Source organism: Sinocyclocheilus grahami, unplaced genomic scaffold (genome assembly GCF_001515645.1).
Source record: "Sinocyclocheilus grahami isolate Dianchi unplaced genomic scaffold, SAMN03320097.WGS_v1.1 scaffold110.1, whole genome shotgun sequence".
Lineage (NCBI taxonomy): Eukaryota > Metazoa > Chordata > Actinopteri > Cypriniformes > Cyprinidae > Sinocyclocheilus > Sinocyclocheilus grahami.
In genome coordinates, this window is record NW_015505289.1 from 972320 (window position 1) to 991018 (window position 18699).

Genomic DNA, 18699 nt, shown 5'->3' on the forward strand with positions numbered 1-18699 from the left:
TAAGTTTTTTTTTTTTTTTTTTTTTTTTCATTTTATATGTATTTTTAAATGTAATTTTTTAAATTTTATTTTTAAGTGTTAATTTTTTTCTTTTGCCTTTTAGTTTTTAAAATTTAAAATTTATTTAAATATTTATTTTGTTTATTATTTATTTTTTTCTGTTTATTTATTTGTTTGTTTGTTTGATAATCCACTAGACTAGAGGAAAACTGATCAGTTTGGAAAAATAAAGCCTGCTCATTTAAAATGCAGAGTTTGCTTAGTGTAGCATCAAAGTTTTTGGTGAAAATATAGTCAGAAAACATTTATGGAACTTTTTGGACTGTCCGATCAGTTGAAAAATATAGCATACACCGTATCCAAAATATTAACTCTTTCTCTCTCTCTGTCTCTCAGGTTTCCATTTGAGCGGCACAGTAACAGAACCGGCCACACCGTCAGAACCTGAGATAGTGTGCAGCGTAGCCATTAGCTTCGACCGCTGCAAGATCACCTCCGTAACGTGCGGCTGTGGAAACAAGGACATCTTCTACTGTGCCCATGTGGTGGCGCTGTCCTTGTACCGTGTACGGCGGCCCGAACAGGTCAAACTTCACCTCCCCATCTCAGAGACTCTATTCCAGATGAACAGGGACCAGTTGCAGAAGTTTGTGCAGTATCTCATCACCGTCCACCACACGGAAGTGCTGCCCACGGCCCAGAAACTAGCCGACGAGATTCTCTCGCAGAACTCCGAGATCAATCAAGTGCACGGTGAGCGCTTGAAGCACTCTCGATATCAAGAGCATTACTACTTGACATTCCTACTGTCTAACAAAGCTAACTACCACAACTAGGCTAAACTCACTGTCTTTTGTAGTTATGTAGTTTCTATAATAATATAATATGTGATCCCGGACCACAAAAGCAGTCTTAAGTCGCTGGGGTATATTTGTAGAAATAGCCAAAAATACATTGTATGGGTCAAAAAAAAAAAAGTGTTTTTCTTTTATGCCAAAAATCATTAGGATATTAAGTAAAGATCATGTCCCATGAAGATATTTTGTAAATTTCCTACTGTAAATGTATCAAAACTTAATTTTTTAGTAATAGTAATAATAGTAATTAGTAATATGCATGGCTAAGAACTTCATTTGGACAACTTTAAAGCCGATTTTCTCAATATTTAGATTTTTTTGCACCCTCAGATTCCAGATTTTCAAATAGTTGTATCTCAGCCAAATATTGTCCTATCCTAACAAACCATACATCAATGGAAAGATTATTTATTTGCTTGACCCTTGACCTTTAATTGACCCTTATGACTGGTTTTGTGGTCCGGGGTCACATATAATATAACATAATATAATTTATACAAATGTCTTTTTTTTATTTTTGTATTTTATAAAATAAATATTAAAAATAAATAAATATATAAAAATGTATCCTTTTTATGTATTGATTTATTTTTGTTATGTTGAGTTTAAAATAGATTGTCTGTATTTTGTTTGTTTTGTTATAACGGCAGAGGGGCCATATTCTGAATTTTTAGCACTTTTTTTATTCTTAAGATAATTCTATTCCTTATTTATAATTTTTATACCGTTTTTATTTTTTATTATTCTTTTAATATTATTCATAATAATATTTTTTATTTATTTCATACCCTGAAATGGTGTAGGAATTACTATGAAACGATTTCCAAAATTACATTACAACAACAAATAATTACAAAGAAACGGCGAGTAACACTAGAATTAAACGTGAAATTTTGAAGTAGAAGGACAGAAATGGTATTTTCTTGTAAAATGCACTCCAGTAGTATTTGTTTTATTTACAACTTTTGAAAAATCTTTTTTTTAAAGGGTAGTTTTATATTTATTTTTGTTAAATAAAGATACAAATAAATAAAATACAGAATTTATAATTTATCTTTTTTTTTATTTTTATTATTTTGAATTTAATATAGATTGTCTGTTTTTTAATAACAAAATTCTTTATTTTGTAGCTTTTTTTATTCTTGAGGTAATTATTTTCCAAATTTATAATTTTTAATACATTTTTGCTTTTATTATTCATTATTTATTATTAATAATTCATTATATTTATATAGCGCTTTTCTAGGCACTCAAAGCGCTTTACATTGTCAGGGGGTATCTCCTCATCCACCACCAGTGTGCAGCATCCACCTGGATGATGATTATTATTATTATTACTATTATTATTATTATTATTTAGTTGCAATTTTTTACTTCAATAATTTAGTGATTTATTTGACATAAATAATTTCCCATCCCCTCTTTCTGATCCTTCAAATTAAACAAGCTGTTTTTTCTACTGCACCTTTAAGATTTCTGTATATTAATGACCTTTGATTATCCAGTTTTCCATCGTCAGTAATATTAATTAGCTCCTAAATGTGGATCACAAACATGAAGATATCGTCTTAAAGGGTTAGTTCACCCAAAAATGAAAATTAGCTTGTGTTTTACTCACCCCAGAGGCATCCTAGGTGTATATGACTTTCTTCTTTCAGATGAATCCAGTCGGAGTTATATTAAATATTGTCCTGGCTATTCCAAGCTCTATCGTTGCAGTCAGCAGGTGTTGCAGTTGAACAGTCCACAAGTCGTCAAATAAAGCGCGCGCATTCATAATAAAATGACTGCTCCGGGGGATGAATAAAGGCCCGCTGTTGCGAATCCATGTGTTTTTGTAAGAAAAATATCCATATTTCAAATGCAATAAGCACTTTTCTCTCACTTCCGCTGACTGTCATTCACTGAACCAGTTCCGGCGGATGACGTAAGACGTGCGGCGTTGCGTGATTAGTGACGAATGCGGAGAGAGAACAAAACAAAACGCCGGTCACGAATTAGAAGTACAAACCAAGGATTTTCAAAGAAAAATGTCGGAGGATTTGGATATAAGCCAAAAGGAGACTGGTTTTCCTTTGCTAAAGTAAGGAAACTTTGCTTCCTTTGCTCCTATAAACAAACTCGCGAGACTAGTGTATCTCAGAGGCGCGCGCGCGCTGCGCATACGTGCTGCGTCATCCGCCGGAACAGCTTCCGCGCATGACAGATAACTGAAGTGAGAGAAAAGTGTTTATTACGTTTGAAATATGGATATTTTTCTTTAAAAAACACATGGATTCGCTACAGGGGGCCTTTATTCACCCCCCGGAGCCGCTGCGGCACGTTTTATTATGAATGCGCGAGCTTTATTTGACGACTTGTGGACTGTTCAACTGCAACACCTGCGGACTGCAACGATAGAGCTTGGAATAGCCAGGACAATATTTAATATAACTCCGACTGGATTCATCTGAAAGAAGAAAGTCATATACACCTAGGATGCTTCGAGGATTTTTGGGTGAACTAACCCTTTAAGGCTTCGCTTCAGTAGATCCCCTGAACTTGAAAATATCAAACAAAATCCTAATTTCCATAATGGAACCCTTTAAAAAATGAGTTGGCTGATTTTGTAAAGCACATGCACATTAGCATTAGCACTGTTTCTAGGCTCTGCCGCGGCCTGGAGCTGTTGGAATGAGTATTATGGTCCCAGACCCTGATGACAAATCTAAAGGGAATGAAAGACACTTCTAGTCTCTCTTATCGTTTCGGCATTAGGCACAATGGTCATATTATATTTCACTTTTGTCGGGAAGGGGAAATCTAAAGCGGATGTGCCAGTTATAGGGGGGGAAAAGCATCAGCAAAAAGCACATTGCAGAACGGGGGGGGCCTGTGTGAGGTCACGGCTGGAATGCAGGAAGTTGGTTTGATGTGGTGCTTCCTTTGCTCCTATAAACAAACTCGCGAGACTAGTGTATCTCAGAGGCGCGCGCGCGCTGCGCATACGTGCTGCGTCATCCGCCGGAACAGCTTCCGCGCATGACAGATAACTGAAGTGAGAGAAAAGTGTTTATTACGTTTGAAATATGGATATTTTTCTTTAAAAAACACATGGATTCGCTACAGGGGGCCTTTATTCACCCCCCGGAGCCGCTGCGGCACGTTTTATTATGAATGCGCGAGCTTTATTTGACGACTTGTGGACTGTTCAACTGCAACACCTGCTGACTGCAACGATAGAGCTTGGAATAGCCAGGACAATTTTTTATATAACTCCGACTGGATTCATCTGAAAGAAGAAAGTCATATACACCTAGGATGCTTCGAGGATTTTTGGGTGAACTAACCCTTTAAGGCTTCGCTTCAGTAGATCCCCTGAACTTAAAAATATCAAACAAAATCCTAATTTCCATAATGGAACCCTTTAAAAAATGAGTTGGCTGATTTTGTAAAGCACATGCACATTAGCATTAGCACTGTTTCTAGGCTCTGCCGCGGCCTGGAGCTGTTGGAATGAGTATTATGGTCCCAGACCCTGATGACAAATCTAAAGGGAATGAAAGACACTTCTAGTCTCTCTTATCGTTTCGGCATTAGGCACAATGGTCATATTATATTTCACTTTTGTCGGGAAGGGGAAATCTAAAGCGGATGTGCCAGTTATAGGGGGGGAAAAGCATCAGCAAAAAGCACATTGCAGAACGGGGGGGGCCTGTGTGAGGTCACGGCTGGAATGCAGGAAGTTGGTTTGATGTGGCGTCTAATAAATCTTTACTATAGACCCTCAGCATTGTCGGTGGCGCTTAAATCATCAGCCGCTGTTTGGGGTTCGGGGGTTTCCTTCTCGAACACCAGCGCGCTTCTGCATTGCATTAAGGCTCTGTGTTGATTGCACTAATTGCGTTGAAGCATTTTGGCTGATAAATAATCTCTGGTTTTGATTTTTCCATTACTATAAACTGTAATGCCTCATTTTATGGGCTTTATTGAGCGAAAATCCCATTTGGTCAACATAAGCATCACCATGTTGTTCACTGATCGCTTGGTTGTATGTTTGTAAATCAGGGGCCCCGGACCCCACGGCGGGGGCCAGCGTGGACGATGAGAACTGCTGGCATTTGGACGAGGAGCAGGTCCAGGAGCAGGTCAAACTCTTCCTGTCCCAGGGGGGATACCATGGCTCGGGCAAACAGCTCAATCTCCTGTTCTCAAAGGTGGGCTGAAGTTCCAGGAGCCACTCAGGATGATTTGACCTTTTCCACATCACTGCATTAGCATTTTAAGCGATCAAATAATGAAACGCTTGAAATTTAGCATGCTAGTATAAACTCACTCATTACATTTGAATAAAATGCAATGCGTCCTGTCTGGATGGTCTCATAAAAGATGTCCTAACCAGGCATGACGCAACCTTGAACCAAAAAAAAAGTGTTCTGTTTGCAAATAAAATACTTTAAGAAGCTACAAAATCAAGGCCAATCAAAAAACATTTCATGTTTAATGCAAAAGTTGAGTGGAACTTAGGACCAATTACGTTTCTGTGTGGGTGGAGCTACACTACTGTTTAAAAGTTTGGGGTCATTTGAAATCAATTTTATTTTATTCGGCAAAAATGCATTAAATTGAGCAAAAGTGACGTTTATTATAAACAAAAATGAATGCTGTTCTTTTGAACTTTCTATTCATTAAAGAATCCTGACTAAGAAAATGTATCATGGTTTCCATCGGTTTTCTGATTTATGACACTGATTTATATATTTTATATAATTTATCAAATATATTATAAATAAAAATACTTAATAAAATCTTTTGATTAAAAATTATTTATTTGTTTAGTAAATTTAAACAAGCTGTTTTTGACATTTCTGTATGTTAATGACACTAATATATTTTAATTAAAAATAATTATAATCAAATATATTTTGTTATATATTATTCTAATAAAATATATTATATTAAAATAAATTAAATAAGGAATAAAATTACCTAATAATAATAAAAATATGCTGCTATGCATATGTGAGCGATTTAATGTTTACCATGTTGTTCACTGATCGCTTGGTTGTATGTTTGTAAATCAGGGGCCCCGGACCCCACGGCGGGGGCCAGCGTGGACGATGAGAACTGCTGGCATTTGGACGAGGAGCAGGTCCAGGAGCAGGTCAAACTCTTCCTGTCCCAGGGGGGCTACCATGGCTCGGGCAAACAGCTCAATCTCCTGTTCTCAAAGGTGGGCTGAAGCACCGATTTAAAGGGATAGTTCAGACAACAATGAAAATTCTGTCAGCATTTACTCACCCTCATGTTGTTCCAAACCTCTACGAGTTTCTTTCTTCTTTTTGGCTCAAAAGAAGATATTTTGAAGAGTGTTGTTAACTAAACAGTTGACGGTAGCCATTCACCTCCAAAATTGTTTGGTTACCAACATTCTTTAAAATATCTTCTGTTGGGTTCAAACAGAACAACAAAATACTTCATGCATGACGTGACCTTGAAAAATTTTTTATTCTGTTTGAAAATAAAATACTTCACGATGCTACAAAATCAAAGCCAATTAAACAACATTTAATGTTTAATGCCTAAATTGAGTGAAATTTTGAACCAATGAGATTTCACTGTGGGTGGAGCTACACTACTGTTTAAAGTTTGGGGTCAGTTGAAAGAAATTAATTATTTAATTCTGTAAAAATGCATTAAATTGAGCAAAAGTGACATTTGTTATGTTATAAAAATGAATGGTGTTCTTTTGAACTTTCTATTCATTAAATAATCCTGAAAAAGAAAATGTATCACAATTTCCACAAAAATATGAAGCAACACAACTGTTTTCAACATCGATAATAATCAGAAATATTTGTTGAGCAGCAAATCAGCATATTAGAATGATTTCTGAAGGATCATGTGACACTGAAGACTGGAGGAATGATGCTGAAAATTCAGATTTGATCACAGAAGTAAATTACATTTGACAATATATTCACATAGAAAACAGTTATTTTAAATTGTAATAATATTTGGTCATATAAATGCAGCCTTGGTTGAGGATAAGAGGCGACTTATAAAAAAATATTAACAACCCCAAACTAACGGTACACTACTGAATGGTAGTGTGTTTTGCATGATTCAAATCTGAATGAAGCACTTTTTTTCTGTCAACAAAAGTGCAGATTAACATTAAACGTGGAGGATTCATCACTGTTAATCATGTCTGTTTTGGATATATTTTTGGCACTTTTGGTGCATGTGCTTAAATCTTGTGTGTGTTTGCATGTGTTCTGCAGGTACGGGAGATGCTGAAGATGCGGGACTCAAATGGCGCTCGCATGCTAACGCTAATCACAGAGCAGTTCATGGCCGACCCGCGGCTGGCTCTGTGGCGGCAGCAGGGAACCACCATGACGGACAAATACCGGCAGCTGTGGGATGAGTTAGGTGAGAACAACATAAACAACAAACATTTTGCATTCAGCACCCGAATTTCAGCTGAATCTTTGTTTTTTTTCCGTCTTCACTGCACTCAGCGTCTGTGTGGATCTTCGTTTAAAATCCACCTGCGTCTCTGAGGACGGCCATTTAGAGGATGCTGCCATTGCCAGATTGCATATTCGTAGCTTTTGCTCTTGATCAATATTGCATATTCTTTTCCCACTTAAAACCCTCTTGGGTGTTTCCGTCTAAAATATACTGTGGCAAGCACACAAGCGAACCCAAGCACTAGAAACCGGTGACGCACTTTAGACCGTTTCCGAAGTGCTGTGTCCTCCTCCTATTGCTTCAATTACTGTAACTGGATCAAAACGCACTGAATTGCCATTCAATCCACATAGCGTAGTGTATATATAAGGAATATATCATACTTTTTCCGCCTTTCCATCTCAATCTCCTGCTATCAGCACTATTGGAATGAAAGCGGTAAAATTTGGAAGGACGTGTAATTTTAATTGTGACTGGCTCGCCGCATCGTGTCAGCATGCCAATTCTCAAATCCTGTGATGTTTCATCAATTTTGCCTTGGCACTCGGCAGCAGTGGGCACAATTGCTGGCGTCCAGGTCAAGAAATGAATTATTTAATTCTGTAAAAATGCATTAAATTGAGCAAAAGTGACATTTGTTATGTTATAAAAATGAATGGTGTTCTTTTGAACTTTCTATTCATTAAATAATCCTGAAAAAGAAAATGTATCACAATTTCCACAAAAATATGAAGCAACACAACTGTTTTCAACATCGATAATAATCAGAAATATTTGTTGAGCAGCAAATCAGCATATTAGAATGATTTCTGAAGGATCATGTGACACTGAAGACTGGAGGAATGATGCTGAAAATTCAGATTTGATCACAGAAGTAAATTACATTTGACAATATATTCACATAGAAAACAGTTATTTTAAATTGTAATAATATTTGGTCATATAAATGCAGCCTTGGTTGAGGATAAGAGGCGACTTATAAAAAAATATTAACAACCCCAAACTAACGGTACACTACTGAATGGTAGTGTGTTTTGCATGATTCAAATCTGAATGAAGCACTTTTTTTCTGTCAACAAAAGTGCAGATTAACATTAAACGTGGAGGATTCATCACTGTTAATCATGTCTGTTTTGGATATATTTTTGGCACTTTTGGTGCATGTGCTTAAATCTTGTGTGTGTTTGCATGTGTTCTGCAGGTACGGGAGATGCTGAAGATGCGGGACTCAAATGGCGCTCGCATGCTAACGCTAATCACAGAGCAGTTCATGGCCGACCCGCGGCTGGCTCTGTGGCGGCAGCAGGGAACCACCATGACGGACAAATACCGGCAGCTGTGGGATGAGTTAGGTGAGAACAACATAAACAACAAACATTTTGCATTCAGCACCCGAATTTCAGCTGAATCTTTGTTTTTTTTCCGTCTTCACTGCACTCAGCGTCTGTGTGGATCTTCGTTTAAAATCCACCTGCGTCTCTGAAGACGGCCATTTAGAGGATGCTGCCATTGCCAGATTGCATATTCGTAGCTTTTGCTCTTGATCAATATTGCATATTCTTTTCCCACTTAAAACCCTCTTGGGTGTTTCCGTCTAAAATATACTGTGGCAAGCACACAAGCGAACCCAAGCACTAGAAACCGGCGACGCACTTTAGACCGTTTCCGAAGTGCTGTGTCCTCCTCCTATTGCTTCAATTACTGTAACTGGATCAAAACGCACTGAATTGCCATTCAATCCACATAGCGTAGTGTATATATAAGGAATATATCATACTTTTTCCGCCTTTCCATCTCAATCTCCTGCTATCAGCACTATTGGAATGAAAGCGGTAAAATTTGGAAGGACGTGTAATTTTAATTGTGACTGGCTCGCCGCATCGTGTCAGCATGCCAATTCTCAAATCCTGTGATGTTTCATCAATTTTGCCTTGGCACTCGGCAGCAGTGGGCACAATTGCTGGCGTCCAGGTCCCTGGGTGCCAAGCGCAGAAGCAGAGAGGGAGATAAGCACTAGACCAATGGACCTGAAAATCGGACGTTCAAGCATTTGATGAGATAACTATGCAAGTATGTGAACGCAAACGATTCTAGATACTCAAGCTTGATCTTATGTGTTGAAATGTGGCCAAATGCAGTTCATAATGTGGTGCAGGCGAGATTTTTCTCAGTGTTTTTGCACTGGTGTTGTTGCATGCATTAGAGTAAGCTTGTACTTTATCTGCTTTTAGAGAGCAAGCAATGCATTGGCCAAGCATTAGCATTTACACTATTGTTCATTACCATTTTTTTTAAAGGGGTCATATGATGCGATTTCAAGTTTTCCTTTCTCTTTGGAGTGTTACAAGCTGTTTGTGAATAGATAAGATCCCTGAAGTTGCAAAGACTAAAGTCTCAAACCCAAAGAGATATTCTTTATAAAAGTTAAGACTGGTCCACGCCCTCCTAAAATGCCTCGTTTAAACACGCCCCCACATGTCTACGTCACTGTGTGGGAAGATTTGCTTCCTTAAAAACCTTAAACCGCATAAACACATTTCATTACACCAAATACACAAAATAATGTTCTTTTTAGCAACATCATATGATCAAATTAAGACTTTTATTCAGCAAGGGTGCATTCAATTGATCAAAAGTGAGAGAAAAGACATTTCTAATGTAAGAAAAGATTTCTATTTCAAGTAAATCTTTTGTACATTCTGGAGACTGGAGTGATGATGCTGAAAATGCAGCTTTGCATCACAGGAATAAATAAAATGTTACAATATATTAAAATAGAAAATGGTTGTTTTAAAGTGTAATTTAAAGTTTTTTTTTATCAAATAAATGCAGCCTTGGTGAGCAGAAGAGACTTCAAAAGCATTAAAAAAATCATAACAACCCCAAATGTTTAAGTACTTGTGTAGAGTATGTTTCTGTCCCCCGTTTGAAAGTTTTAAGGGCTGATGCTTTTGTGTCCGAGCTGATGGTGTGACTACAAGGAATTTGCGGGGCTGAACAAGATTAGCCGGCGTTTGTGTGCAGTGAGGCCTCCTGTGTCACATTTTTGTTTGACGGAGGATGAGGAGAGGCTGCAGGAAGGGGAAGAGAGGCCCTCTTTGTGTCAAAGGGAAGTGGCCCCTGGATGGGGGCTCCCAACCAACACGAGACTTAAACACTTATAATGTTGCATCCCACAGAATTTAAGGGACATCCAGTTTGTAATATGTATTGTTTATTTCAGATGCATTTCTAGTGTGGTCTGGTCTGGTTTACAGATTAATTTGGCCAAAAACAGCTCACGAAGACAGGAAGAGAGCATATGACCAACATGTAAAACAAAGCAAGCTCTGCTCTGTTGCTTTATGTAATATTTAGGATAAATTTGAAAGCATTGATACCACAATAATGGAAGGGAAGCAAACAGTTACACTAAAGAAAATTTGAGAAAAATGTGTCTGTTTTTTCATTTCTATTATATTATATTTGATTAAATTTTTTACTGAATAATTTTTTTCCCAGCAAAAGACCTTTGCACCCATATTTTATATTATTATTATTATTATTATTATTATTAACACCTTATAAAACACTTTGAACCTTATATTATATTATGTTATATTATTCTCAGCAAAAGACCTTTTGACCCATATTTTTAATTTTTTATTATTATTATTATTATAACACCTTATAAAACCCTTTGGGCCTACGTTATATTATATATTATAATTTTTATTATTACTATTATCATTATTGTCATTATTAGTTCTCAACAAAAATCCTTTGCATCCATATTTTTTATTTTATTTAATTTTACTTTATTTTACTTTTTTTATTTTATCGAAAAACCTGTGCATCCTGATTCCTGTGAGTTGCTTCGCCAAGTAAGGCAATCTGTTTGGAGCTTTGTTAAGCTCTCATGATTTTATTTTTGTGTTTTTGGCTATTTGGACGTGGACGTGTTGACCGAGGCTGAGACTTGATCCAGATAAATGCTGGAGGTGTTTTTTACGGGCAAGCTCCTCAACTCTGCCGCCATTTTCAGAGTTCTTACACCCCCCAAGAAGCCGTGGAGAAGCCCTGGTTCATTAAAAAGAGGAGGAGAGCGAGATCGGAGGGGCACATCTTCTCTCTCTCCCTCTCTCAGATGAATCATTACGCCTGTCAGGCCCTCTAAGCCCTGGCGTAATTGGAGAAGCCTTCGTTATGAAGGCTGCCCCCTCCTCTTCCTCCCTGACAGGCGAGATAATGTGAAGACCGTTTCATTAAATCCCGGACACTTAATCTGACACCGGCGGTCAGGTAGGCTGAGGATGAGGAGCGGAGGAGACGGCTGCCAGCGAGTGCGAGAGGGAGATTACAGCCCAGATTTATACGCTCTCCCCTCCTAGCAACCTTCACTCCGCCGTTTCCTTCATCCGTGTTTTGCTCCCTCCGCTGCGAGCGGGTCACTTTTGTTGGGGAACAAAGGCACGCTTGCATCAGGCAGGTCTTAGATCGCTTTTATTCATTATTTTCACAGTTACGTTTGGTGCTCGCCATCGGCCCCATACTGCTTGAGCATTTGCTATGTTTATGCTCTCATAAGAATCATTCACTCGCCAATCGAACTCTACTAGTTGTGTGGGTGTCGTTTGTTTGTTGTTGTGTGCAACCAGTGAAGACATCAACATTGATGTCTTATTATTTTATTGAGCGTTATAGAAGAGTGTGTCGACATTCAAGAACCGAGCATCATTAGTTCATGAAAATCAGATTTTATTTTTTTGCAAATACCTTGGCACCTATTATATTATATGATATTGTATTGTATTGAATTGGATTACATTACATTATATATTGAAGATGATTATTTCTTCTTTATCTTATTTCCCGTATATTATAAAATATTATATACTGATGATGATTATTTCCTATATATTATATTACTTTTAATTATATATTATAAATGATTTCCCAGCAAAAACCTTAGCACTCGTATATTATATTATATTATATTATGAAGATGAAGATTATTTCGTCTTATTATCATTATTATGATTTCCAATATATTATAACATATGCATTGACAATGATGATAATAATGATGATGATTGTATCATTAGAATTATGTTATCATAAAGAATTATGTTGCAATGATTATTTCCCAACAAAAACCTTAGCACCCATATGTTATGTTGTGTTGTGTTGTGTGTTGTGTTGGTCGTTTTCCTCGATGTCGACTCCATAGAAAAGCCTATATTGCTTGAGCATTCACTGTTTATTGCATGTGTGTTTCTGAAAGAGTGGAACCATGGGATGCTTTCTGCTTGAGACAGGCGTGCTGACAGCAGGGATGAGATTTGGAGTGAAAACTCAAATTAGGCCCGTGAAAGACGCGGTCAGAGCGAAGGGGGAGGGATGTGTGCATGTGATTGTGTGCGTGTGTGGATGAATTTATTCAGCAAAGCTCAATATTGTTTTAATTAATCTGGGCACAGGGGCCTGTGTGCTGAAAGCGACTCCTTTTCATCTAGGTTACATATGACTGAGGAGGCTGGAAATTAGGCCACGACTTCTCTCAGATGAGATCATTACACTAGCGAGCGCTAATCCTTCACATTGTCCAAACACAAAGCCGTATAGCCAGCAAGTTTAAGACAATGGCGGGCTAAATAGCCAGCGGCGTCTTGATTACTATGTAGCATGCTCCCCTCCCTGGTGTGTCACTTCACTTATTGTGATCTTGTCGTAATGAATTACAACTATGTAATGTGTTTTGCTTTTAATCAGCAGTTTGCATAAAATACTGGACCGGACGATGTGACGGGCGAGTTTAGCTTTGGTTTAGCCATAACAACCATTTTGAGGTGTTTTATTATATCTTATTTGCAGATGTTTGTGGTATTTACTGACTTGTTCATCGCAGATCCGTTAACACCTGTCTAGATTGGTAACCATAAGGAATTGTCCAATTCTCATTTCCACTTAATACATGCTTATACAAATGTTTATAAGCAACCTTTTGACTTGAAGTTCCCTACACTGGAAGTGTTGAAGATGCCATCTAAGCATGTTCACTAACTAGTTATCGGCAAGCTATGGGCGATTGGAAAATGGGTGAATTAACTTTTTTGTCTGACATAGACGCAGTTTCATTTATCAAATCGTCAAAGCACTGTTTTAGTAGCATTTGTTAAAATAGAACTCCGGATGTGTATCTTTAACTGGATCCATGAATCATTCAAAAGAATCGACTCATTCGAATCATTCACTTTCAAATCAAACTATACTAGTTGTGTGGATGTTGTTTGTAAGGACATTGAATTTGACATCTTATTTATTTTACTGAGAATTTTAGTTTAGTTTTCACTGAAGAATGCTGACATTCATGAACCAAAGCATCATGAATTCATGAAAATTAGGTTTTCTGTAATATTCGATTGATTTCTAGCCCTACTCCTGTCATAGAGGCAATTAAGTCATTATATTATATTATCAGGGATTAAAGTTCCGTCACTACGACGGATTTCCGTCAGTTCATAAAGACTTGCTTCATTCCTGAATGATTCAGCCGTTCGAACGAATCAATTGAATGAATGATTCAGTGATAACATCATTGACTTGCCGCCACCTGCTGGCGGATTTAGTTTCATTTTTACCTTATTATTTCAGTTATTTAAATCCTATTTCTGTATTCAAAATGTTATATTTAAAACCAATCTCCACATGAATTTATGAATTTAATTGTACTGATGCTACATCTGAGCATCATTAAACATCTGAAAATGTACAAGCCACTTTTGTGTTGTTCTGTGCCACCTCTGTAGTACAAATTAATTTATTAATACTAGTTTCATATGATTGGTAACATATTTGTTTTAGTCTACTTCTTATTATATTGCAGGGTTTAAAGCAAAAAAAATAGTTTGACTGAAAATTTTTCTGCGACCAAACCCCATTCCTCAGCCATACCTGTCACACACCCAGTTTAAGAGCAGTTTTTTTTCTTCTTGTAATTAGGAGCGCTTGTCCTCCTAATTAAAACATTTAGGAGCACCTTCTGATCAATAATAAAACATTCTGATCAAAAATTAGCCCTCCTAATATGAGCTGACATTTGACTCCTTAAAGTGACTTACAGGAGTATTTTCTTTTTACCTTTGTAATGGCATCATTTTCATCTGTCAAATTCAAAAATGTATGTTTATAATTTTTTTTTTAAATTTCTATTTAAAACAATATGTAGAATAAGACATAAGTTGCCAATCATATGAAATTAGTATTAATAAATTAATTTGTACTACAGAGGTGGCACAGAAGAACACAAAATACAAGCCTGTAGGTCAATTTTCAGACGTTTAATGAGGCTCAGAGGTTGCATTAGTGCAATTAAATTCATAAATTCATGTGGAGATTAATGTTTTAAATATAACATCTTGAATACAGAAATATGATTTAAATAACTGAAATGATACCTAAAAATGAAACTAAAACTGCCAGCAGGTGGCAGCAAGTCCCTGATTTTATCACTGAATCATTCATTCAACTGATTCGTTCGAACGGCTGAATCATTCAGGAATGAAGAAAGTGACTGTTTTTATGAACTGAGGGAAATCCATCGTAGCAACGGAACTTTAATCATATATTATATTATATTATATTATAATTTGTTGGTTGTTATAATAATAATTATAATAATAATTATTATTTTTATTTTTATCATTATTTTAAAAATAAAAATTATTTTATTATTTCATTTCCCTGCACAAAAAAGGAATCATATTATATGTATTATTATTATTATTATTTTAGTAGTAGTAGTATTTTGCAGCAAAAAACTTTGCACCTTATATTATATTATATAATATATTTATATTTAGTGCTGTCAATCGATTAACATTTTTTACTAATTAATGAGTAATTAATGAGCTTGAGGTATTCGGCCAATCACAACGCACTGGATAACTGGCCAATCAGAGCACACCTCGCTTTTCAGACCGATGAGCTTTGTAAAAATCGACGCGTTTCAGAAAGGCGGGGCATAGAGGAGAAACAATAATGTACAGTATGTGGAAAATAATGTGTTTTTTTTTAAATAACTGAAATGATACCTAAAAATGAAACTAAAACTGCCAGCAGGTGGCAGCAAGTCCCTGATTTTATCACTGAATCATTCATTCAACTGATTCGTTCGAACGGCTGAATCATTCAGGAATGAAGAAAGTGACTGTTTTTATGAACTGAGGGAAATCCATCGTAGCAACGGAACTTTAATCATATATTATATTATATTATATTATAATTTGTTGGTTGTTATAATAATAATTATAATAATAATTATTATTTTTATTTTTATCATTATTTTAAAAATAAAAATTATTTTATTATTTTATTTCCCTGCACAAAAAAGGAATCATATTATATGTATTATTATTATTATTATTTTAGTAGTAGTAGTATTTTGCAGCAAAAAACTTTGCACCTTATATTATATTATATAATATATTTATATTTAGTGCTGTCAATCGATTAACATTTTTTACTAATTAATGAGTAATTAATGAGCTTGAGGTATTCGGCCAATCACAACGCACTGGATAACTGGCCAATCAGAGCACACCTCGCTTTTCAGACCGATGAGCTTTGTAAAAATCGACGCGTTTCAGAAAGGCGGGGCATAGAGGAGAAACAATAATGTACAGTATGTGGAAAATAATGTGTTTTTTAACCTTAAACCACTTAAACACATTTCATTACACCAAATACACAAAATAATGTTCTGTTTAGCAACATCATATGACCTCTTTAAATATAGATGAATCCTTAAAGCTTTAAAAGTTTTTTTTTTCCACTTTTTTTTTTTTCTTTGTCATTTGATTAATAGACATCACAGCAGCTGGTTATTAAGTTGTTTTGGCTGTTATTTCTTTAAGGCCTGCTGTTGCTGAACGTGACGCGGATCTGACACACATCATATTTTCTGATGACCACTTCAGGTCTTAAAGTCTCTATTAATGAGCTGACGAGTTAAATCGGGTGTGTTAGATGAGGGAGACAGTGCTGGGCTGCTCCAGGACAGTTTTGAAACCCATTTCAGAAACATGTTCTTAATTGTGACTCATATAAAATATATTACATGCATGCACAGTTTTAAAGCGGCTTTAATCGCCTTTTTGGTAACTTCATGACTTAACTGACCACAACATTGCATGCACGTAGTTTATTTCACGGTTGATATGAAAGGATAGGCTACAGCGCGCGCCGATGCCTTTGTGCGTGCAATTGAAGAGCACGCACTGCGAGCACAGTACCGTTTCCGCACTCGCTTGACTCGTGCCTGACGCTGGAGTGAAGTGGAGCACGTGTCTGAAACGTCTCCCAAGTCTCGTTCTACCTAAAAATGAAACTAAATCTGCCAGCAGGTGGCAGCAAGTCACTGATTTTATCACTGAATCATTCATTCAACTGATTCGTTCGAACGGCTGAATCATTCAGGAATGAAGAAAGTGACTGTTTTTATGAACTGAGGGAAATCCATCGTAGCAACGGAACTTTAATCATATATTATATTATATTATATTATATTATAATTTGTTGGTTGTTATAATAATAATTATAATAATAATTATTATTTTTATTTTTATCATTATTTTAAAAATAAAAATTATTTTATTATTTTATTTCCCTGCACAAAAAAGGAATCATATTATATGTATTATTATTATTATTATTTTAGTAGTAGTAGTATTTTGCAGCAAAAAACTTTGCACCTTATATTATATTATATAATATATTTATATTTAGTGCTGTCAATCGATTAACATTTTTTACTAATTAATGAGTAATTAATGAGCTTGAGGTATTCGGCCAATCACAACGCACTGGATAACTGGCCAATCAGAGCACACCTCGCTTTTCAGACCGATGAGCTTTGTAAAAATCGACGCGTTTCAGAAAGGCGGGGCATAGAGGAGAAACAATAATGTACAGTATGTGGAAAATAATGTGTTTTTTAACCTTAAACCACTTAAACACATTTCATTACACCAAATACACAAAATAATGTTCTGTTTAGCAACATCATATGACCTCTTTAAATATAGATGAATCCTTAAAGCTTTAAAAGTTTTTTTTTTCCACTTTTTTTTTTTTCTTTGTCATTTGATTAATAGACATCACAGCAGCTGGTTATTAAGTTGTTTTGGCTGTTATTTCTTTAAGGCCTGCTGTTGCTGAACGTGACGCGGATCTGACACACATCATATTTTCTGATGACCACTTCAGGTCTTAAAGTCTCTATTAATGAGCTGACGAGTTAAATCGGGTGTGTTAGATGAGGGAGACAGTGCTGGGCTGCTCCAGGACAGTTTTGAAACCCATTTCAGAAACATGTTCTTAATTGTGACTCATATAAAATATATTACATGCATGCACAGTTTTAAAGCGGCTTTAATCGCCTTTTTGGTAACTTCATGACTTAACTGACCACAACATTGCATGCACGTAGTTTATTTCACGGTTGATATGAAAGGATAGGCTACAGCGCGCGCCGATGCCTTTGTGCGTGCAATTGAAGAGCACGCACTGCGAGCACAGTACCGTTTCCGCACTCGCTTGACTCGTGCCTGACGCTGGAGTGAAGTGGAGCACGTGTCTGAAACGTCTCCCAAGTCTCGTTCTGCGACTGAATAAATGCACTTCTTGTCAAGAAAAAAAGTGACAGAAGCAGCAGTTGTGAGTGGGGTGGCCAACCCTAGCCCCGTCCCTGCGTTAAAAATTTTTAGCACGTTAAACTTTTTTATTTTGACACCACTTATTATATTATATTTTTTATTATACTTTGATGAATATTATTATATTTGCACCCTGACTTCTGTCTCCAATCTTCCCCTGTCACAGAGACATTAACGTCTCTGAGATTTACATTTTTCAGATACGCCACTGTGTCCTGTTTGCATGTTCTGTGGTGCATGTTTCCTCATCTCTTCCACGTCTGTTGTCCTTCATGCCCAAACAAAGAGCCCATCCCCCCACGAGCCTCCCGTGCTCCTCCAGATTTCATCACAACTGCTTTCCTTCTCTCTCTCCTCCTTTGTCTTCCCCTCTTTTCTCTCACCGCTATCTAATTCCTCTTCTGCCATCATACATTTGTCTCTCCCGCTCGCTTCATTTCTCCCCCGTCTCGTTGTTTTCTCCTTCGCCCCTCCTCCATCTCTGGTTCTCGTTCTCTCAGCTGGCTCTTGCAGGTATTCTCAGTATGTCATTGTGGAGCACTCTGGGAGTGATTTAACCATCATACACAATCCGTATGGCACAGCACTCGTGTCAGGCTCCATACATCACTGCCTAATGCATCCAATGGGATGAATTAGAGGCGAAATGAACCTCATGGGTTGCGGCTGCTCGTCAGTGACGTTCTGCGGCT

The 18699-nt window shown here is 36.7% G+C and overlaps 1 protein-coding gene across 1 annotated transcript in view; it reads left to right on the forward strand.

Moving 5' to 3' along the window:
• LOC107589000 (zinc finger SWIM domain-containing protein 6-like) overlaps positions 1-18699 on the forward strand; it is a 105823-nt gene that overhangs the window by 63534 nt on the left and 23590 nt on the right. The window contains exons 2-4 of the mRNA XM_016277295.1: positions 397-753; positions 4905-5053; positions 7121-7271. Coding sequence (XP_016132781.1) covers positions 397-753; positions 4905-5053; positions 7121-7271 — 657 coding nt within the window. The remainder of the gene's footprint in view (positions 1-396; positions 754-4904; positions 5054-7120; positions 7272-18699) is intronic.